This window comes from Lissotriton helveticus, chromosome 7 (assembly GCF_964261635.1).
Source record: "Lissotriton helveticus chromosome 7, aLisHel1.1, whole genome shotgun sequence".
Lineage (NCBI taxonomy): Eukaryota > Metazoa > Chordata > Amphibia > Caudata > Salamandridae > Lissotriton > Lissotriton helveticus.
The window spans coordinates 641,000,010-641,023,992 of record NC_136068.1 but is presented as its reverse complement, the minus strand read 5'-3'; the positions used below and the strand labels follow the sequence as shown (position 1 = coordinate 641,023,992).

Genomic DNA, 23,983 nt, shown 5'->3' with positions numbered 1-23,983 from the left:
AATGTGTGGTCGAGCTTATTCCCAGAATGTTGAAAAATCAAGAAAATGTTATTTACAAAAAAGATACTGGCAAAGGCATATGATCCTCAGACTAAAAATGCAAATGTTTGAAGAGCAATTTTATTTTAAAGTAGTTAAGAAGAAATAAGCTGGAAATGAGCAAACTGACAAAACGTGACACACACAATTGTTAATTCAACATCATTAGGGCATCTACATTGTTGGCAGTCCGTTCTACAAGTCATTGAAAATATTGTTCTTTCATTTCAGACCTATTTGATAGTAGGCGCTTTTACTTAAGTGGTTAATAATTTCCGTTTTGATTTTGCATTAGGAGAGGGCGGGGCCTTACGGCTAGAGCGATTGACCTCGACGCTGGGGAACCGAGTTCGAGTCTCGGCAACGACTCAACGTCCTGTGATTCTGGGCAAATCATTTAATCTCCCCGTGCCTACAAAGATGAATGTGTCCGTCTGTATCACAACTGGTGCTCATGTAAAGCGCTCTGATACCTGATATCTTCAGGTCAAGTTCGCGCCCTACAAAACTCAACAAAAAAAGCTCGAAGCAGTAAGACGTTTTGTGTGAATGGAATGCAGAGCTAATAAAGGAAGGGATTGAAAGGAATGTCTCTGTGTTTTGTTTGTACTTCTAGGAAGAGGAATTGTGCTCTAACAAAGAAAGATGCTTGAATGAGGCGTCTGTGCCTTGTTTACACTTCAGACGGTATGCAATCCAGGGGGGGTAAATGTCAGCTGAAGATGGATGAAGTTGTGAATGGTCAACAGTTACAAAAAGGCTTTAACTGCGTCACCTGCAAATTATGGAGACCTTAGGGGTGTGATGTACAAAGAGATAGGTCACAAATAGTGGTTGCAAATTGAACACCAGCTTTTTGCCATCGGCCTTTTATTTTGCAAAGCGGCCCATTGCTGGTGGTTGCGGAAAGACCTGCCTAATGAATATTAATTAGGCTGGCTGCTATGATTGGCTACTGACACAGGGATGGTGGCCTGCAAGGAACAGCAGATCTCCATCCCTGTGTTTACATTCCCAAACAGGATTTTTTTTTTTCTAGAGAAGCCCATGTGTTCCTCACACGGGAAAACTTCAGGTTTTCTCCCTCTCCCCGCCCCCGCCCCTTGATGTCACCTGACGCCATTGACAAAGGGACATCTTCCCCTTTGGAAATCACCTGGTGTCTCCGTTGAGATGTCATTGCACTGCAAGTATGCAAATAGGAGGAAGAACCCCACCCCTTTCATGACCATTCCTAAGTGTGATTCGGCATCGGTTGCTAAACCCATTTTGCAAGTCTGGAAGATCTTTACAACTCGCGACATAGGTTTAACACAACCTAAAAGCTATTTTGCAGTTGCAAACCCCTGTTATTTTGTCAATTTCAAAATGATTTTATGCATCTGACCCTTAGACACTGTTGTTTCCTACGAAAAAGCCCTCAACCTTCTGATATAGGCTCATATATCAACACTCACTGCCTCTCTGCTTATCAAAAGCAGGACATTTGACCAAAATGTCATAATCCTTATCACTATAGGAACCCAGAAACATTGTCCTTCTCCATAAGCACACTCTGAGCACAGATGCAACAACGATAAGCCGCCCACACCCCACAAAAAAACCTGCAGAACCTTGAGGATAAAATTTAGCTTTTCATCTGTCATGACACTACAGTGGCCTAAGAGCAACCAAGTGGGCAAGTCTTTTACGGAGCTTCGGTTGTGTCAAGAAGGCCTTCCTCAAAATGGAAGTTCCCTCTCTCCTCTCTGACGCTTATATAGATTTCTGTCGTGACCACCAGCCTCTTCAGCACAGGTTGTCCTTCTCATTTTCTTTGTCCCTCGATTTTCTCTTCGGTTACCACCCTTGCATGTCTCTTACCTGCAGGTGTGGGTCTTTTATTAGCTACTCCTGAAGGGTGTCACACCATCCTCTTGAACGTCACTCCTTCTTCGCCTCCCCAGCCTGTCTCTTACTCACAGGTCTAGGTCTTCCGGTAGGTGCTGTATCCTCTGGAAGGTGTCACTCCCTCCCCTCGACGGTCTTCTTCTCCTCCACAGTCTTTCCCTCACCTTTAGGTCTTGCAGCTTGTCCTTCCGCCTCCTCAGCAGGGGGTCTCTTCTGGAATCTGTCCCAGACCCCCCAGGAAAACTGTAATGTCCTCCCAAGTATGTTCTAAGTAGTACTATTACTTCTCCTTTATCTTTACTATTCAACATTGTGTTTAGCTTCACTTTTATTTATTTATTTATTTGGGAGATTTATTAAGCGCGCAAATACCCATGGGTGTCTCGGCGCTAAGAACGACTCACAACCCAAAAATGTAATCGCCCTGATAAAGCCAGATCTTCATCACAAAACACATGCCGGCATTCTGGTTCTTATTTCACCTATGAACTACTCAATTACACCATGTCACAGCTTTCAACTCTAAAATATAACTTTGTGGAGGAACACATCTGAATTATTCAATAAAATTTGGAGCAACTTTTTTTTTATTTAATGGTATTACTGATCATCATTACTCTACCTTGCAACACTCATATCAATTTAATCTATGGTCTTTGAAAGCCTGGTGTGGTGGTCCCATTGACTAATGCATCCTCTGCAGGCATGTGTGTTTAACCTCGTGGTCACAGGTTCAAATCCAGATGAATCCACTCAGCCCTTCATCGATAAAATAAGTACAGTTGAGGAGCATGATAATAGATATCCACCTGTGCAGCGAACATGTGCTCTACAAATGCCTGCTATGCTATGCAGTTCCTTCCTGCAGTACCGCCTCTTCATAGGCCTGTTTGTGGAAAATTAGTGCGTTTTGGTGAACATTATCTGCGCCATCTTGCCTCTTCCCCTGATGCCACACTTTTGTCGTGCGCGCCCGCCATTTTAAGATGTCCCGATCAGAACAAACCCTTTTGCATGCCGCTGGCCTCTGACATAGCCCTTTGCCTTCACCAAGCCTGCACGCTGACCACCCCCCCCTGCTTGCACCTGCCTTGAGTCATAAACCCCTCTTCGGCGCTGCTCTGCCCCCGGCCCTCATCCTGTTCCCAGCGCGACACCTCCCTGCTTTCCTTTCATGATCTCCGGCCCTTAGATGCAAACCCCTTTTTCCCCGTGAGCCCGTTTTGTCCTCCCCGTTCCCAAGCCGACACCCAGCTCTGCCGATACCATCCTTGCCCCTCCCCGTACAATAGAAAGCTTCCCCCATCAAAGAATCCCCGGGTTGATCAAAGCCCCCCCACCCCATGAGATCCGATCAGACTCCCCTCATTCCGTGAATCGGCGGATTATCCAGCTGCGCGATGCTCATCACCTGTTGTGACTAGGGTGGGGACTTTAACTGTAAATGTGTATGGGAACGGGCCCAAAGGGGAGTTCCGAGAATGTCTTTTCCGCACATCAAAGCTTTAAACATGTATGTGTAATCTGCAATAAAGTCATAAATGTGGATATAAGAGGCCAGGCCTCAGAAAGACAGTTAGAGCACCTCAGAACGATACCTTCTGTCCGTTTCGTTGTGTTCTCCTCCGGAGAGAATAAAAAACCTTGTTTCCTGCTTTCCAGTCTCCAGCGCCTGCCTCTTCATTGATTTAAATAACTAGAGGGTCACAAAGGCAATACCGCCGGGCAAATATCGATTGTCCCCGACCCGATTGAAACTGTTTTTACAATTGGCGTCCCTGGGTGGGCCCATCAGCGACTCGTGGATCCAGTGGGAGAGGTCCCGACGACAGAGTGAACGACTGCAACGATCGGGAGAGCTCTTGCCCAATAGACCCTCGTCTGGCAGCCGATCATCCGAACTTCACTAGTTCCGAACAGACCTCTCTCGAGTGATCTACGGTCCTGACTGGGAACCATCAGGAGTGCCGTGAGAAATACGAGAAAAAGAGGACGATCGGGCGCTGGATTCGGAAGACAAGAAACTGTCCACATGGTCCGGGTAAGGTCGTGTTGCCACGACAAGTTGCGAAAGAATTTGTTTTGATTGCTTGATTGTTCAAAAATACTAGTATTGCCTTGTTTATTTTTATTTAGAGATTCACTGTCTGCAAACGGAGAAGCAACAGGCTCTCTCTCCCTTTGCAAGCAGTGGAGGATAAGTAGGGTAGCAGCCGTGCTTATTCTTTTTCTCCCCCACTCAATAATTGCTTGAAACTGAACTGTTGTTCACAAACTATTGTTTCCTGGAGATTCTCTGTCTGCAAGCAGGGAAGAGACCATCCTTTTTGCAGATAGTGAAAAGGGTAGGTAACGCAGATCTTTGCGGTCCTACTCATTCTCCCCATTGTTATTTTGTTGGTCTATTGGTTTTTTTTTGGATCCATGAGGTATTCACTGCCTGCAAACAACGTAGAATAGAAATATTCTGTCTAGTCTTTGCACCTAGTGATAAGATAGGCAGTGCTGACTTTTTAGTCCCTCGTTACGAGCCGTCATGTCTGTCTTCTCCCCATTGATAAATAGCCTGTTTAGCCCGGACCGGGTGTTAGAGGTGGACCATATGGCTCCACTAGAAGGCACCCCTAATAAGGACATGTTCATAAACTATGGGTTAGTCACCATAGCTTATAATAAATTATGGCACAGGTATACCGAAGATAGCCAAGACAAACAGTGGCCACTGGCAGGATCCTTTGACCTTGATAAAATAGAAACGTTAGAAATAGCCCTTCGAAATAATAAGACGACGCCAATTATGCTCGACAGTCTCGGTATGTGGCGCAGAGAGGCTACGAAACGACAGAGAAAAGACGAGGATAAACCAAGTAGGGAAATATACCGACAGGACAACCCCAGGACACCGCTACCCACAACTTATCCCCCGACACTATACAAAGGACGACCAGACTTAGGGTCAGACCAATGCGCTTTTTGTAGGTATGTCGGACACTGGAAAGCCCAATGCCCGACTCTACTGAGCGTGAGTAAAAGCAAAGGGCCGACAAGAACGACAGACCGACAGTACGAGAAAAGGCGCGAGACAGAGAAGAGCCCGACTTACATAGACAGACCAGACAGAACCACCACGTTTGATTATGCCCGATGGCACAGATTTCGCCAGGAAAATCTCAGCGGCATGATCAAGTTCTCCTAGGTCGGGCAATGTCAAGACGGGAACCCAGCCTCGTTTAAAAACTCACAGACGGAAAGAGATAATTATGACCGATAACTGTTTTTATATTTGTCTTGGGTCTTTGTATGTCGTACTTGTACTGTCCCCCGTCTGAGTTCGTGTGTATGTAATGTACAAATCTGCGTCACCCCTCTACACGTGTTTCCGTGTTACTCGACCCCTGTTAGCAGAAACTTAGCATAAAAGAAACCTGGAAAGAAAGAAATGATAAAACAAAATCCGTAGAACATTAATAAACTTGAACTTTTAATTTAACACAACAAACAAGGAATAATAACGATAAACTGTAGAAAGTAGAAGTCAAACAGAACATTCGCCCCCCCCCCATTCTGGAACCTTCCAAAGTAGGGCAGGGTTACGGCTACGCCCAACCAACGGCAACCCATATAAGGCGAGCCCCGCCGCCAACTCTTGGTCAGGAAATCTTAACGTATGGGGGAGCCGGAGGAGAGGCAGGAGCCCGCAGCCTGGGCATTTGCAGGTAGTCCCGCCACATGTCTCCTTGGCCGGCCGCAACGGGCCTGGAAAGACTAAGGTAGTCCCGCCACATGTCAAGAGGAGAGCGAGGCACCTCTTCCTTTTCTCTTCCGTCACAGCCGCAGCAGTCCTGGACGGCGGGATGCCCTGCACGTACCTCCACAACAATTTGTCCAAGTTGGGCTGGGAGGGAGAGGCGACGCGGACGAGCCTCTCCCACCTCCACCGGTAGGAGGTTTCCCAGCCCCCAGCCCGGCGCCGAACACCCCCAGTCAGGCGATGGTGCCCATACTTCCACAGCACCGGACACACCATGGTGGCACCCCAGTACTTGCGCAGCACCGAACACACAATGGTGGCACCCCAGTATTTGCGCAGCACCGAACGTACAATGGTGACACTTGGGGAACACCGGATGTGGAGAGGCCTTCATGCAGGGCGATGAAAAGGAGCGGCATGGAGTGCACCGGGAGAAGGAGACGATGTGAACGAGTCTCCCTCGCCCCCCAGGTGGGGGCATCACAGCTGCACCCCAGCTGAACGTCCCGCTCTCACAAAACAGGGACCTCTTCCTTTCACTCCGAAGGGTCTCTTCCATTCTTGCAAACTCGACGAGAGTGGCCCCTGTAGGGCCTCAAAATGGCGTCTGGATCCGCTGGAAGGCGGGCCCCGGCCACTAGAGTAACTTTGGCCAGCCATACAACTCGAACATTTGTCCCATGGAGCACGAGCCCCCATCTCCGGCAGCATCTCCGCAGCCTTGAAGATCATACAAAGGTCCCCGGCGGAGCCTTCGGCCTTTGCAGGTTTCCGGTAAGGGACGGCTGCTTCGATCGCCAACGAAACAAACATGACATTGCCACACCTTCTGTTAGCGTGAATTCTAGAACTGCCGAAAAGGACTCTGGTCCAAACTGCCAGTAATGGAAACATTTCCCCCTGATGCTGCTTCCGGACTGTGCCGGCCCCGCCCAAAATGGCGCTGGTATCAATCGGAACTTACGAACACCTCGTGGTGTTCCTTCGCACTAATATAAACTTGATGTTCTGAGATTTTTGTGATCCTTTGTACACTTGGCTAGAAAAGACAAGGAGAGCTCACTCGACGAACAGTATGAAAAGATCCCCGTTACAAATGTTGACTACGAATATACAATGTATTATATTTTTATAACTGATGTAAACCTCATTTACGATGCATACGTACGGTATGCATATAGGAAATCTGATTACAACTGTTATGATTATGTTTCTAAATTATGAAAATATATGCCCCCGAACCCCCAGCCAATTAATAGACGTTTTAGTCTCTCACAAATGAATGAGTAAAACTTTCCGATGTTTTTACTGTTGCAAACGACACCCCCCACTGTACGCACTTTAGCCATTGCCACGACCGACCAAATACGACCACACCCTCCTAATCCATATGCTGAAATGAATTTGCAAAATAAAGTCTTTGAAACTATGGACGGGTATTGCATGCTTTATTTTAAAACAATATGGGATGGGTAGGAAAGTTCTTTTTCTGTGCACCCTACTCTGCTCTCTCTTTAAGGTTAAAGGAAGATGGTTGCCCAGCCCTGGAGGACGGATCGGATCGACAACACGACACTCCGTCTTAAAAGTACGCGACTGACTCATGAACTCTCGCGTAGAGGAAGACCGTGACTTCCAAGGATGGGTAAAACGAATGGTGTAAATGAGGGAATGTAAAAGGAGGGTGAAATGAAATAATGTAAATATTGTAAAGTACAACGTTCCAAAGTAGCAGGGACCCAAGAACCGAAGAACTTTAGAACGCCACGGCGTTGAAAGAGGTTTAAGGATCCCGATAGTGAGATATACCCTTTGACTAGATACCTCGCACTAGGCCCCTCTGGTTTCCTTTTTATGTTTCCCCGCACACGCCCTACATGAACACACTACCCCCCCGACTCCGAAAACCATATCCCCGGGGACCCTGCCCCAAGGAGGAAAGACGAGTAAAAGGTAAGTAAAGGACTTATGAATCCATGTATTTGAATGCGCGCGAATGCTGTCTCCCCCACCCCCCCCCTTTTTTCCTCCCTCTGCAGGTTACATCAGAGATTACAGCCAAGGTGTGGCGAAGATCTGAGACCTTGCCACGTCTAAATACGCGAAACGGACTAGCGCCGCGGGGTGGTGTCTAAGCACGCCTGCAAACTACTCACGTATCGAACAAACCCGAAAAATTAGCACAACCTGATAAAAAGTGATCACCCTTAAACCAGACCGGGCGAATGAACCCACGTTACGTATGATGCGAAACTGTGAGGGAATGTGTGTGTGTGTGACTGAGGCGTTGACCCAACTGGTCAAAGGACCGAGAATGCGAGAAAGTGCGACAAAATGGTACCTCCTTTTTCTTCTTTCCTTTTCTCAAAGTACGTCCCCTCTACCCTGTCTAATGCTCAAACTGCGTGATTACAAGATTCTAACGCGGACTCGTGAATACCCTTTACTGTGTAATGCACTAAATAGCCTTTCTTGAATGCACTGCCGCCCTCTCTGTTGCACGTGTACTATTTAGCCTGCCGTTGCACTCTCTCTCTCTCTCTCTCCTCTCTCTCTCTCTCTCTCTCTCTCTCTCTCTCTCTCTCTCTCTCTCTCTCTCTCTCTCTCTCTCTCTCTCTCACTCTCTCTCCCCTTTTTTTTTGCACTACCACTCTTCCGAGTGGTTGGCCCCGAAATTGGCAGATTGCCGCCCCTAGCACACCACCTAATTGGCTTCAAATACCGTCAGTATTTGCACAAACATTTGTCTTTAATACAATCACCCTGAGGCCGCGTCATTACCTCTCCTTTTCCGCTAGAAGTCAATGAACCCAGGTTGGGCCATAAGGGAAAGGACAGGTAAGACGACAGAGGTTCCCTAATCTGGCCCGAAATAAGGGAACTACATGTCAACGGCTCCTATAGTATAAAACAAGGACCTCAGAATACGCGACCCTCCCCTCCCCGAATCGTCGCAATACCCAAACCAGAAAAACGATCACCCCCGCTACCTCCCCTGTCCATGTCCCTGGTTGTCTCCCATAAAACCCCTGTCCTTCCTAGTTAAGTAACCGGGCTGTAAAAGGTTACGTAGGACCCAGAATGATGTTTTACAAGGTTAACAGACTAGACCAAGGTAAAGAAATCATCAAAATGAACCCCGCAGTAGTTGAAAAACAGGATGCACCGATAGAAAGGAAATGTTTAGCCATGTTCGTCTCTCAGCAAAATACCTGTGTAGTACCATGTTGACGACTCACTGTACCCTTTTGTAAATGTGAAACTCTAGAGAACGGCATATCTTTGCCAGATTTGTCTCCCGAAGGTGGGTTACCATCAGATGAACTGTCATGCCTGTAATAAATGATTATGAAGGAAAGTCATAGTAAATCCAGCAGGTCCGCCACCGGTCATTCATATGCCAGTTGTGAACGTTAAAAATGACGGACATTTTCATTCTTTGCCTGGAGCTGGGAGAGAAATAGACTTTTTGATTATCTTCATCCGAAAATTTTCTAAAAGACTGTCTTTTCAAACTTGTTTAAGGGTACTGCTGTTGGAGGAGAGAAGGACCGGATGTGGGAGCACGAGGCCCGACTGCAGACTAAGGGACACCTGCGACATTAGCCAAGGCGAGACCACGACTGAAAAGAGCTGCAGGACGAGGCACTGTTTTCGACAGCATGAAAAGAAAGGGTCGACCTGATGCCCCTGCTCGACGTCCAGTGCCTGTCGACAAGTCCCCGCTCTCTGAATTCCGTCACACGCCCGCCTATTTGAAGTCTCTCGTTCCCCTAGTTTGTTCCTAATTTGGCCTTGCTCCATCCCCCTTTTTTTCCTCTGACCTACCCTATGGACTGTTTTGAACGCTCTTCTTCCATCGGAACTTTCTGACAATCACCTCAAAGGACACAGGGCGAAAAGGACCTTTCCGACCAGAAACGCGAGGAAAGGGTCGTGCCCTGCAACGCAGAACTTAGAACAGAGCCGGACTTGTAGCTCCACCGCCGGTGCTCAACAGCGCCAACGAAAGACCACAAAGAACAATGAGAACTCGTAAACTTCGAACATTTGACATCCTCAATCACCGTTTTTTTTGCCTCATTTCTCTCCCAGCCGCCATTGTATTGATCCTGCTCCAAACCGAATCTGAAATATGTATTAACCTGCCAGTTCACGTTATGATATGTACTTGCTGCTCGCCGTTTTTTTGTATTTCATTCCTATGACTTTCCTGCTGAACAAATGTATCAAAGTTTATCAAATAGGTGCACCTCCTAAAAACTAGGAACCTCAAAATGTATTGTTTACAACTCTTTTTCGAGGGTTCCTACCGGTTTCTTTCTCATGCCCACCACAATAGACCCGAGTAGAAAATGAACCAGCAAGATGTCTTGAATATGTTAAAGGGAGGACTGTGGAAAATTAGTGCGTTTTGGTGAACATTATCTGCGCCATCTTGCCTCTTCCCCTGATGCCACACTTTTGTCGTGCGCGCCCGCCATTTTAAGATGTCCCGATCAGAACAAACCCTTTTGCATGCCGCTGGCCTCTGACATAGCCCTTTGCCTTCACCAAGCCTGCACGCTGACCACCCCCCCCTGCTTGCACCTGCCTTGAGTCATAAACCCCTCTTCGGCGCTGCTCTGCCCCCGGCCCTCATCCTGTTCCCAGCGCGACACCTCCCTGCTTTCCTTTCATGATCTCCGGCCCTTAGATGCAAACCCCTTTTTCCCCGTGAGCCCGTTTTGTCCTCCCCGTTCCCAAGCCGACACCCAGCTCTGCCGATACCATCCTTGCCCCTCCCCGTACAATAGAAAGCTTCCCCCATCAAAGAATCCCCGGGTTGATCAAAGCCCCCCCACCCCATGAGATCCGATCAGACTCCCCTCATTCCGTGAATCGGCGGATTATCCAGCTGCGCGATGCTCATCACCTGTTGTGACTAGGGTGGGGACTTTAACTGTAAATGTGTATGGGAACGGGCCCAAAGGGGAGTTCCGAGAATGTCTTTTCCGCACATCAAAGCTTTAAACATGTATGTGTAATCTGCAATAAAGTCATAAATGTGGATATAAGAGGCCAGGCCTCAGAAAGACAGTTAGAGCACCTCAGAACGATACCTTCTGTCCGTTTCGTTGTGTTCTCCTCCGGAGAGAATAAAAAACCTTGTTTCCTGCTTTCCAGTCTCCAGCGCCTGCCTCTTCATTGATTTAAATAACTAGAGGGTCACAAAGGCAATACCGCCGGGCAAATATCGATTGTCCCCGACCCGATTGAAACTGTTTTTACATGTTCTTTTAGAAGGTGTCCTAGGCCCCTGGTCTACTTTCCCCACTTCCATCCCGCAACAGCCTCTTACCTGCAGGTCCTTCTCGTCTCGCTGCCTCCTCAGGTGGAGGCTGTTCTCTTGGAAGGAGTTCGCCATGCCGTGGCTGCTCTCGCTCTCTTCCCGCAGGACTCGGATCTGGTACTCCAGGTCTTGTCGCCGTTCCTGCAGCATGGTGTTCTGTCGGACACAATGATTGAGAACCTCAGTGGAGGCAACAAGGCAATGGAGCAATCACTTTGGAAGATCCCCCCCGTAACATCACAAGAAGACTGTCTTCTCGTTGCCTCCATGCGTGAGACAGTCGACTCGCTCCAAGCATTGCCAAATGGAGACCCTTTGGGACAGTGCGGCTCGAGGGACCAGCATTCTAGACCCTCCCTGGGAGATAAATGGCTTGAGGCCTTATTTAGAGATTGGCAGACAGGACACTCCGTCACCAACTGGACGGCTATCCTGTCCACTGTATTACTAGTGCAACTGGTCATAACGCTCTTGTAATATGATTGACAGGATATACACTATGTCTGCCACGGAATATCCCATCCACCAAACATTAAATATGGCCCCTAGACTTTTCATAAATGTGAGAGATTAAACACTAAGAGACTTAGTGACAGTGAATGCATTAATGGGTTTGTGCACAGAGGAAGCTACCCATGATCCACCCTCCCTGATACTCAAGCAGGAAGAGATCTCATCTAAAGTTACCACTGAACTTCATTTCATCAGGAATACAACTTTCCACATGGACTTCCATTTAATAGCATATTGCATTCTGGGAATTGTATTGCTGGTTCACGTCAAAAAGACGGTGCTGAAATGAAAACAATCATCTGAAAACCTATAAATAAAAAATCCACATTTGTAAAGTGCGAACAATCACCCAGAAGGGTCTCTAGGTGCTGGGGGCCGTCGGGAAGATTAAGCAAGCTATTGCCCAGAGTCACATGGTGCTGGGCCAATCTGCCGCCGGTGCTGGGCATCAAACCGTGATCCCCAGATTCCGGAGTCAGTCGCCCTAGCCGCGGCGCCACACCTCTTCCTCTATGGAGGGTGAATGCAAAAGTGGGGGGGCGGAAGAGTCATGAATGGCAAATTCATGAGTGACAGAGTAAACAACAGTCAGCCTATGCATTATTATTTACAAACTCTGCCCCCCCTCCCCAAATAATGGCAATTACGAAAACATGATGGTAAAGGGTTTCTAGCTTACTTAACTGGTCGCAGACTACTTTTTAAGTTAATTTCTGAGGTTATGGCACTTGCTGTAGATATCTATGTCAAATAGCAAGTATCAGGGCACAAGACTGGTAAAATATCTTGCGGATGATGGGATTGCTGGAGAGATTTATGTTAATTATCTGGAAATAAGAATGAATCATCATAAAATAGCTCATAGAGTTAATGCACCTGCAGCAGAGCATACAGTGTCAGTGTAAGTCACAGATTTGTATTTTATATAGGATTCCTTTTGTTGCAGGTATCCTTGCGTTATCTGTCGGTTGCAAGTTACAATCTCGGTAAAATAGCTCCATTAGTTATGCGCAGTCCTGAGACATTTTATTGAATCTAATGCTGGAATATTGCTTTATGCCTGTCCGAGCATGACAGTTAGTGCATCGAGGATCAGATTCGTTCGACCCCACTGCCCATTGAGCAATACTGCCCAGAACCTACTAGAAACTGGGGCATAGGGAAAAACCCTCGTCCTTCTGGGAGCCCCAAGATGAAGAACGGACTAGATTATAAACTTGTGTCCAATGAGGTAGTTCCCTGACTCAGTGCATCTGCTGCAGCGATCCCTAGAAGTTGCAAGTGGAAATCTTCAAGTACCTGAAACAACAACCCCGTGACTCAAAGGACCCAATCTTCTCTGCCCCTTCAATCCTTTGTCGCCCTCTACCTGGAAGAAATGTTCTTTTTTTAGGTCAAGCCTGGGCAGCGCTTGCGCTGCTCTGCTCCATGCTGAACTGGAGTATGGAATAGAAGCCCCGCCCATTCTCCGCCCATATTTGTAATTGGCTTGTGTCATTATCCTTCGTAAATGCTGCCTTCTGATTCTTTAATAGGCTTGTTAGTCCCTCCTTCGTACCACCTTGTCTTCATTTGTAACCTCCCATGAGGACTGGCCCTTTTACTTCGGTTGTTACACAGTACGTCTTTTTTCGTCTGTAAGCACTATTTTCTTTAATGAGTTTCTCCTACTGCAGGCATGCTTTCCTCCAACATGCAGCACCCCATGAGTGCTTTCACTTTCCGAGCAGTAGGGACAATGGCGGCCGCTTCTTTGAATCAGTGTCGCATTTACAAGAGTTTGAGCTATTAGCATTGTAAAAGACAATGCCTTTTATTTATGTGTTAATTAGCAAAATAAGTAAATAAAAGGAATTGTCATTTACAATGCCAATAGCTTAAACTCTTGCAAATGCGAGACCTATTACTTTGCAAATGCTTGTTAATATATGCACACATGGTTACGCTGCTGTAGAGAGGGCGTGCATTAAGTCGAAGCCCCTCTCTCTTCGGGTAGTAATCTCCACTAGGGGGCGAAAGACGTCTCTGAGGAGAACACGTTTTCATTCCTCCTCTGCGTGAAACGGCGGGTCCTTGAACTTGCCGGGCCTGTTTTCTTTGGGTGTCGCTGCCTGTAATTAAGAAGGCGACGCCAATAACAATGTCACCTCACCTTCCCTCTGGACTTCCATGACTATCCCCCGGCAACGCGTCACAAACTGCTGATTGCGACAGGGCGAAGGGGTGTGGGGGGTTATTAAGATTCCTCTCTCGATACAGTTTCTTCCGTGTCTTGTGATATTAAATATTATTATTCTTTATATCTATGCAGCATGCAATAGTCTGCTTCTGAGAAATGCGGTTTGTGCATGCATACGCATGCGTGCATGTATGTATGCAGATAGCACAAGGGGGTAGGCATCTGCTGCAGAGCCCTGCTTGTGACATATTTCAGTTCTGTCAAGCTTGCTAGTTAGTTTTCTGGTGCAATATGTATATCTACATTCTAAACTTTTCATTAGGAAGCATTTATGAGTTTATTATGTGTTCTAGACTAGGTGTGGCCTACGAACTTTATACATTAAATATAACTCAAAACTGTGGCTAAATTACTTTTTTAATGTTTAATATTTTCTAATATTCTGCATTTTCTCACCCCTACGAGTAGGAAAATGTTTTGGACTCTGACTCTGGAAACTTGTGTTCAGGAAATGACAATCTTTTGTTTTGGAGAAATTAGGCCCAGCTTATTTATCACAAATGAGCTGTTCATATTTGAATGCAACATGATTGTTCTTTCAAAAATGACAAGCTAATCCTTTAGGGGGAAATGAATGCACTTCCAACATGTATTACAAGCAGATTTGTTGGTCTAATTCAATATCTCTGGATATTTAAGAGGTTAAGACAGAACATCTCCCCTTACGGTAGGATCCAATTTCTTTCTTCATCCTATCTCATTGACAATGCCAGTTGCTCTTGTGTGTAGCTATTAACCCCTTCCATGCTGATGACGAGCATTACCTACCCTGTGCGGATGACAAGGTGAACTCGTCACTCAACATGGTGATTTTGAAATTCCAGCGCACAGCGGGAAAACCGCTAGCGTGCAAGTGGTTTTAAAGCTGGGAGAGTGCAACTTGTGTCAAAGTCTCTCGGTCTCTACATTGTGATAACATTGTTAGTGATCAGACCAAGGTGAGTTTATGATATTCATGATGCTATTGGGACCACGGCGTAACGTTGCCCCTGCAGAGTAGGGAAGGTACCCCAGCCTTAGAGACCCTTCAGGGGGGCCGTTCTGCCCAAGGCCAAATAATTTCTGTGAGATATGGGAGATTCAGGGGTCCCTCTTCACATACTGGTGTAAATCGGCTCCTGCAGTGCTGAAGGGGGGCTCCGAGGCCCCATTTTCTGACAGAAGCCAACTAATATCTGTGAGATGTGGAAGACTCAAGGGCCCCACCTCATTGGCCGAGGGGGGTCATTTTGCATTACGTCACTGTTTTAGGCATCATTTTCCTTGGGCCAGAGGCTCTAGTCGCTGCAACTTCATTACTGTCAGGAAAGTTTCTTGTGGAGTTTTTTTGATTCGCTAGGGCGGAAAAATGCGGCCGATTGATTAAGGCCCATCACTTTCAAAGTTCACCAGCGGCCAGTGCGCCCATGGCTGCTGAAACTACTCACTTCAGAGGTATTTTGTTCTTGGTGTTTGGAGCATGTGTTATTGTTTAATTATCCGAAATACTGTCATTTGTCTGCATGAGTAGCAGGCCTTTCTTGTGGGCCAGGTTTGGTCAACTGCCCATATTGAAGATTATGTATTTGGTGGGGGATTCCCCAAACATTTAACCTGTAAGCACTATAGTAGAATTCTCATGTGTTACTGAAAGGGAGTGCACATTATGATTTGTGATTTCTGTAAAGTCATTATGGTTTATTTATGCAAAACTACTGATGAACTCAGATAGATTCATCAAAGTTTTGCGTCGCCCTTACGCCACACAAGATAACGTGAAGCTGACCCAAAACCTAGATGAGATTCACCAAGCTACGTAAGGCCAACTTGCGTGACTCTGCGGTGCTTGGAAATCTGGTGCAAGGCAACGGAAGTCGCTCCCTTGCGTTACTCTGCCCCGCGGATGCGTTACATGGGTGGAGCATAGATGTTCCCACGCATCCACCCATGGTTTTTGGCACATTCCCAGATTTACCATGAGTGATAGACTTGGGAATTCGTCACAATTCTACACCTTATTAGCGGGGGCGTAACAAGGAAAAATATTTTTACTTCCAATAGTTTTTGATGCTTCCTGAATTCTGCAGCACACATAAAAAGAGGAAAAAGCCTCAGAAGATTGTTTTTTATGTGTAGAAAGGTGTCCCTTCCTACAGAAAACCAATCCCTAGATGGCACTAGGCAGCCAAAAGTGTGCTAGCGCAAGGAGAGGGCAGGAATCTGAAAATGTATGGCGCATTCCTGCCCTCTCCCTTACCCGCAAAGCAGCACTGCAAGGTGTCTTGCAGCATTCCTTTGCATGAAAAAATCATAAATATGGCCCATATTATCTACTTCGACAGGCCGAATTTTCAAATTCAGCTGGTGAACAGTTAAAATCTCGGAAGACATTTCATTAGGCTAACTGCTACAGAGACCCGGGCAGTAACATGAGTATGTGGGCTAGCACAGATCATTTTGTGAGCCTGAATCTATGCGACAACGCTCCCAGGAGTGAATACATCTAGGGCCACATGAATGACCGCTGTTAGCAGTCGCAAACGGAGATTCGGGCTGTTTGGAACCGCTATAAACAGTTGTAGCATGTATCAACCCTATTTTGTGAGTCGGTAACCTGTTACTGACTCACAAAATAAGGTTTCTGATTCTCTATTATAAAGGTGCGTGGCAAGGGCGTCCCTTCCTAATAGTGAGTCACAGGGGGATGTATGATTCTTTTGCGACAAGAATGTGGTCGCAAAACAATTGCAGTTTACCACCTACTTCAAGAAGGTGGTAAACCACTCACAAACATGAAGGGGTCACTGGGGGACCCCTTCCCCTTTGTGATTGGCAGCAAAAACGTATTTTAAGAGCAGGCAGTGGTCCCACAAACCACTGCCTACTCTTCAACAAGTATATGCAATGCAATAGGCCTTGTATTTATGCGAGTTCGAGCTATTGGCATTGTAAATGACAATGCCTTTTATTTGTTTTGGTTTTTAAAACATAAATAAAAGGCATTGGGGTTTACAATGCCAATAGTATAAACTCTCGCAGATGCAAGACCTATTGCATTCCAAATGCTTGAAGGCATCACTGAGTTGCCCCCCTGGCCCCTGAAGATCTACCAGTTTCCTATGAGTTAAATAAATAAGCTGGTGGTCACAACTGCACACAAGAGACCCTCCTGCCCTCCTTCAGTAAGAGAGAAACTCATTAAAAAAATTGTGCTCACAGATTAAAGAAGATGTACTGTGTAACAACCGAAGTAAAAGGGGCAGTACACATGGAAGGTTACAAATGAAGGCAAGGAGGTACTAATGAGGGACTATGAAGCCTAATAAAGAATCAGAAGCCAACATTTACGAAGGACAATGACACAAGCCAATGACAAATATGGCCGGAGAGTGAGCGGGGCTTAAAGTACATACTCCAATACAGCATGGCGCGCAGAGCAGCGCATGCGCTGCCCTGGCTCGACCTCAAATAAATTAAACAAAAAAGTTTCATATTTGTTTTTGAAACGCATCCCGTTTTCCTTTAATGAAAAAAAAGTTGCTTTATTTCAAAAGAAAACACAGACATGAGGGTCTGCTGTCCCCAGCAGGCCACCATCCCTGTGTTATTGCCCATTCCCAATGGGTCGCAAATTGCGACCTGCCTCATGAATCTTGATGAGGCAGGTCATTGGCTACCCTTTGAAAATCGCGAAATGTGTCTGATCCACAGTAGTACATTTCCTTTTGCTAGAATTCAAAAATTGCGAGACGCAAAAGGTAACGGCTCTTAACTTGGAATTTCTCAGATTTAGTGCACGACCTGCATGCCGGACTGTTTTAAAACAAGGAGAAGTGGTTGCATCTGACTGTTTCTGACCGGTGCTTCCTGCAGCTGCACTAAATCAGAGGAATTTAGTGTAATGTATGTGCTCTTGAGAGTGCAGTTGCACAAAACAGGCCCATGGCTGTGCCCTGAGCGAGCGCACATAGTCCAGATAACGGCTTTTGAGGTCAACTGAGAGTAGCTGGTTGTAATCGAGGTGATATGGCTCTGGAGGCTAATGCACTTGTTGCAGAGATCTGTCTATACGATATTGCAGGGTCTTTTGCTATTTTCCATGTGGGGAAGCGACACTATTGATACAGAAGTCATAGCACCCAGCTAATGCCAATGGCTGCACCCACCTCGGCCTGAAGGCTCTGCAGGCGCGACGCGAACTCCGAGCCACTGAGGGTCTTCATCCTGTTCTCCTCTCGGAGGGCATGGAGGTCCGCCAGCAGCTTCTGCTCCGCCTGGGCCGCCTGTGGAGGGACGGCAGGGGGAGGGGTGAGCAGGTGCAGTACGGAAGGGTTGTGTGGGTTAGATGTTAGGCAGGAAAGATAGGAAAGGGTGTGGTAACATGGGTAAGGAAGGAGTGTTGGAAGAAGGTGGACGGAGGAGCGGGAAGGTGTGAAGAGAGTGCGGTAACAAGCGGTAGGAAGGGGCGTAGATTAAGGATGGGCAGTAGAGGTAGAGAAGGGGTAAATGGGCGAAAGGGGAATGGGGAGACAGATAAGAGCAGAGAAAGTGAGAGAGGGAATAAACACATACAATATACATAATTATCATGCATTATAAAGATCCTTTTACATTCCTGTTAAATTTTAATGAAGTTTTAGGGATTTCAACTTTTCATATTGGTATAGAAGTATAGGCCTGTGCCACATCAACAAAATTTAGCACTGGTGCAAAAAACACACGACAAAGCTGTTAGCCGCACTTATGCTGCTCGTGCAATACGCAGTGGAAGAAATCGAGTTGCCCCAGTTTCTAGCTTACGCCCCAGGGCACGAGTCAGGGGTACACGCGGGTGGATGGCGTCCACCCACTATTTTCACAGGGTGATCGCCGTACACCCTGCCAAGAACTTTAGCCCCAATGAATAATATGCTGAACTCGTCCGGGACACTTTCAACAGAGCCTGCACGTTGTCTGCTTTCCATCTGCAACAAGCAACAATGTGCAGGTGAGGAGGGCTTTCTTATTTTAGACTCCTGTTGGGAACATACCAAAGGCCACATTTGAGGGGTCATCAGGCCTCCTTTTGTTCGAGTATCCTGGCTGGGAGCAGTCAGGAGCCTCACACCTGATGCAAATGCAATGAAGTGGAGGGGAAACAGAGGCTCCCACCTTGTTAGCACTTCACACATACTTAAGAAAGGCAGCTTTTCACTTTGTGCGGTCCCTGTTTAGGAGATATGCATGCACTGTAAGAATGTCAGATGCGTTAGTCTTTCCTAGTATTCACACAAAGCAAATTGCATTTATTTAGTGCTTACTACACCTGAGGAGGCTTTGAAATAATTTAAGTACCTCTATTTTTTCCTGTATAACCCTACTCATCCCAATGCAGGGTGTCAGAGTGCTTTACATCAACACGTGCATATTACATGTACAATAAATTATATACGTTTGTAAATGAATTTACAGGATGTGTTACATAAAACTGGGGGATTGCAAGGTGTAGAAGTCACATATCTTCCATAGCTCACAGTGCTATTATCCTCGCTATGCGCTCACACGTACACGATAGACCTGCTAAACATAAATGTGAGGGCTCTAGATCTGATGTCACGTCTTGGGATGCCACTTCCTGTAAAGTCATGGCTTGTGATGCCACTTACTATGATGTCAATTCCTGTGTCATGCGCCGTGATATCGTGCACCATGGTGTCACTTGCATACTGCCTAACTAGGTTAGCCCCCCCCCCCCACTTCTAGGATCAACATGTGGAACCTCATGCAACAGATATATAACTCATAAATCATATTAAGTGTCATAAAGGGTACAAAAAAAGAATGCCTGATCCTCGGATAATTCTTTTTAGCATGCTGATTTGCACAATGTTCGCAAATTAATGTAACTTATGTGAAACAAGTCGATTGGAGATGATTTATTTTATCACTGCATACTGTGTAAATTTAACAGATACACTTGTGTATACGTTTCCTAAATTTTCTGATGTGGTTCAAATGCCATGTCACACCAGTATTAATATTAGGGAAATGGATTTGTCTTTTCATTTGGACTATCAGTGCAACATTTTGGAGATAAATCCCTTACGTTGTTTTTGTTTCCTGAATTTATTCAAGAGCACTGCACATTTAATTGATCCACATACACAAGAAAAGGTGTGTTAAATCAGGCTGGTCGCAAATGGACAGCAGATGTGCCTGAACAGTGAAGCCACTGCGCCTGAGGGAACCAGCCTTCCTCTTTGTGCAAAAATCTCAACCAGATTGCATTCTTAGATGGATGCCGCGGTTTCACCTTAATTCCTCCCTGAAGCTAAATGCGGTCCCCAAACAAGCCTGAGTCTCCTAAACACTTCCAGCACTGATAGCAGAGCGTCCTATGAAATGCACACTCGCATTGGCCAACTTAAGCCATGTGGCCCGCCTTCCGCCAGATTTGTCGACACATGTGCAAAGTTAGTCTATATCATGAATGAAGGGTGTAACCTGCTGAGAGGACAGACTGGTTCTCCCAGCCATTCAATCAGCCTTGCACAAGAGGGCGTCACTCTTGTGGTGTCACAGGGAGATTACTTACAAAGGGCAAAAATGTACTCTGACATGGGGATTATATTTATTGGACCAATAATGATAATACACATATATTTAAAAAAATACCCTCTTTAAAATATAAAATAAGTCAATACAAAGGAAAGTAATTTAATTTATCTTCACTAAGACGTTTTGTAAAGTGCTACTCATCACCTAGGTCACAAATTACGTTTAGCGCTCTAGAAGCTAAAATGAAGACACACTTTATAAATAAATCTTACTTTCATGTAAAAAAAAAGTTTGATCTGCTAAGTGAAACCTACACTTTTAGCAGCAGCAGCCTTCTACTGTGGCCTCCCAGAGTGGTCTAATGAACAACTACAAGGCTAACATTCTGTATTCATGACAAAAGAGAGGCACTCATGTACGCCAGGTTACTGGAGTAGTATTGTTGAATTTTAAAATAAATTACTCTTTGGTAGATATAGAAGGTTTTAAATATTCCAATGTGTGGGAGTTATGGACGTAGATTATTTTTTAGGAAGGGCATAAAGTGATTTGAAGACAGAGCTCATATTTAAAATGGATAGATTTTGATAGTGAGATCCTCTAAATTAGATGTTGTTTGGAAATGTAATTGTTCTTTTTAATTTCCCCACTTCCTTTCATTAGCAGTTGAATCTCCCTGCATGAAAGTGCACTGGTTAAAAAATATTTTGTATCAATAATTATTTATACAGAATTGATAAAACATGTTTAAAAATATATATTGATTGTCTATAAAATTTCTCTATCCATACTTTGTAAAGATCTACATTTAATGGTAATTAAGTAAAGCATATTCAGCAAGTTACACGGTATTCAAACAGAACACAAAAAGGCAACTGTGTTAAACCACTGTGAAAAATCAATCACAGATGATATTTTCTAACACTATCAAAGATTAGATAAGTATATGCAGATACCATTACAAAATTCCACGCTTGCAGTACTGTGGTATAATCCCAAAATATAGATAGATACACCAAACTTTTTTTCCGGAAACAATGGCATCCAAGGGCATTTTACAATTCAAAGATCTTTTGGACAATAATAATTCTCCTTTACCTTTCTCTAGTTTAGCTCATACTTACAATCATTTGGCACTAGACGTCTACAGTTTTTTAAAAGTTAATAGTCAAAGTATCCACACTTAGCAAACCAAACCTTCCTTCTTTACCAGGTCGCCTATTAAGTTGGCTTAGGTCTGGTAACATCCCTTTTAAACATTTTAGGATATTCTCTAGTCCTCCCCCCATCCCAACCGTCTTCCCTTGCCATTAAATGAGCTAATCATTTTGACAAAGAAACAATTGGACACATCTCGGTCGAAGGATGGCAGATCATTAACAAAATGGCCTTCAGAGACAAAATTGCACCATCTATTTTCCAGATGAAATTCTTTGCTATGCACCATCTACACTTGACACCTGCTACGCTTCATAAACTGAAGCTTTGTGAAGATGGAAAATGTTGGAACTGAGGAGACAAGGCTGTTCCCACCAACATATGTTTTTTGACAGCTGACTTCTAAAATCCTACTGGGACAAGTCCTTTCCCAATTGTTGACAATTTTCCAATTTTCAACAGTTTTAGGTTGCCCTACAGTAATATTAGGACCCAGAGCATCCAAATCTTTGATTACCTTAAGCTGTAATGATATGGCTCTTCTAGACCTACTCCTCTCGGTTGCTGTGATGGTTATTTTATCGGAATGGAAATCTTTCATACACATTTCATTTCATACTTGGTGGGCATGGGTCTCATTTTTAAGAAATGCACATAATTTACACTCAAAAAGAAAGTCCTTCCCTCCAATATCCTCTACTATATGGCAATCCTTGGACAAATTTGCCACATTACATGCATAATGTAAACATAATAGTCTATACACTTGCCTTTATCTTACTTTACTTATGGCACTTAGCTGTGCAACCCCCATCTACTTCCTCTTTTGCCCTTTCATTACATTCACTGTTTGAGTGACAAGGTCAGGTGCTACCCCATTCTACATTTCATTACAAGAACGGAGGCTACATTATGCAATGACTTTTAATTGCAGATCCAAGCCAGTCGCATCACAATACAAAGGTTCCAATAAGAACACTGAGATAAAGTAAGACATTACACATAGCAACCATCAGCCTCTTTTAAATGCGGCTCCAAGCAGATAAGTAGCTCATTTTCTTCTCTCCTATACTTTGATTAATATTGTGTCTTTTTTAATAGATTGGCATTTGGGGGCGCTTGTGTGTAGGATGGCTTTCCCCACTCCCCCCCCCCATGATCTGCAATTTATGGAGATCATCCTCTCCTTCTGCTCTCTTTCCCCTGCTCTCAGGTTGTATTGTGGTGAGTACTGTCGTCATTATCTTTCCCTGCTAGGTTACCTTATGGTGATTACTCTCTTTGTCTACAAGAAATCGGCTTATTTAAATTGTTAGCGCTAGGTAGTTGTTTATTGGCACCGCGATCGTCTTTCTTAACTCTGCGAATCTGTTAACCTAGTTTTAAACTCGCACATTCTTTCACAACGAAGCGCAATATTGAAGTTAAGCGCAACCTCAAAGCGCGAGCTTTTAGAAACGTTTGATGTGATCTGTTGAATCGCATCAGAATAGCCTTACCAGAAAGGAAGCGCCTTCTATAAACGAAGCGTAGGCCTCAATAATCGTGGCGAGGCCTTGAATCGCTGCCCACTTAAGCGCTTAGCACTGAACAAAAAAAGAGGAATATTCCCCGCCACAGTCCGTGCTGAGGGTAACAAATGAAACGCATTCGACGGGCATTAGAGGAAAGTTCCCTGGCGAGTCTCACGCTTCGTGAGTGTCTCCCCTAGGAACTTTCCTCACCCATCGACAGTTGGTATCAGCTGTTGGAGGCTCTCACGGAGCATCGCTGTTTGAGAGTGACAATACCTGCATATTTAGTGTTTTTGGTACTATTAGGTGAAAAGGGCTCTAGGCCTTCACAATTTTATGTCTAAATGCTTAGTGCTTCCTTAAGAATCCTCTAATTATTTCCATAAATAGCCTTTATTATAACTAGCCCTTATAGTGACAATTTTTAAGTGGGAGAATACAATAGGGGCGAATAGCATTTTATTAATAAAAAAAAGAAAAAGGGGCAATATGGAAAACGTATCTGATTCAGATTCAGATGTTAACAATGCTACACTCCCTAATTTTAATAAGGAGGATTTTCGCATTATGATCCAGAAGGAAATGAAATACTGTTTAAGGGAGACCTTTGCCCAATTTGCTCCTCACAAAAGACCACTTCCTTCCCAAGAGGATGTGTCTGATGTTTTTTATTCAAGAGAAAGTGGGAGCCAAACGTACCAGGAAAAGCAACCACACTGCTACCGGGACGCATGTGAGCACAGGAGGTCCGAGCACCTCTGATATTATTGGTGGTCTTAGCACCACAAAATCTTTGGATGGTCTTCGCACCTCAAATAATAGAGATGTCTTTTATGACACACATCATTCGGGTGCCCCTTGCGCCCCAAATACCTTGATGCCCCTAGCGGCTCATTGCTTCAAAGTGCTCAAGACTACCAGGAGGGTTCAGATGAGGACGAGGATATAGACCCAGACGAATACGTTCTGGATTTAGATGATGGGGACGTAGGAATCTTTGATGCGGAGGATGAAACCCCTTCTACTTCCAA

General features: G+C 45.2%; 1 protein-coding gene across 1 annotated transcript in view; it reads right to left on the bottom strand.

Moving 5' to 3' along the window:
* The window catches only part of BICDL2 (BICD family like cargo adaptor 2), a 152,079-nt gene that overhangs the window by 53,696 nt on the left and 74,400 nt on the right, over window positions 1–23,983 (bottom strand). The window contains exons 4-5 of the mRNA XM_078652895.1: window positions 17,910–18,026; window positions 11,022–11,168 (exon numbers count right to left, since the gene is read on the bottom strand). Coding sequence (XP_078509021.1) covers window positions 11,022–11,168; window positions 17,910–18,026 — 264 coding nt within the window. The remainder of the gene's footprint in view (window positions 1–11,021; window positions 11,169–17,909; window positions 18,027–23,983) is intronic.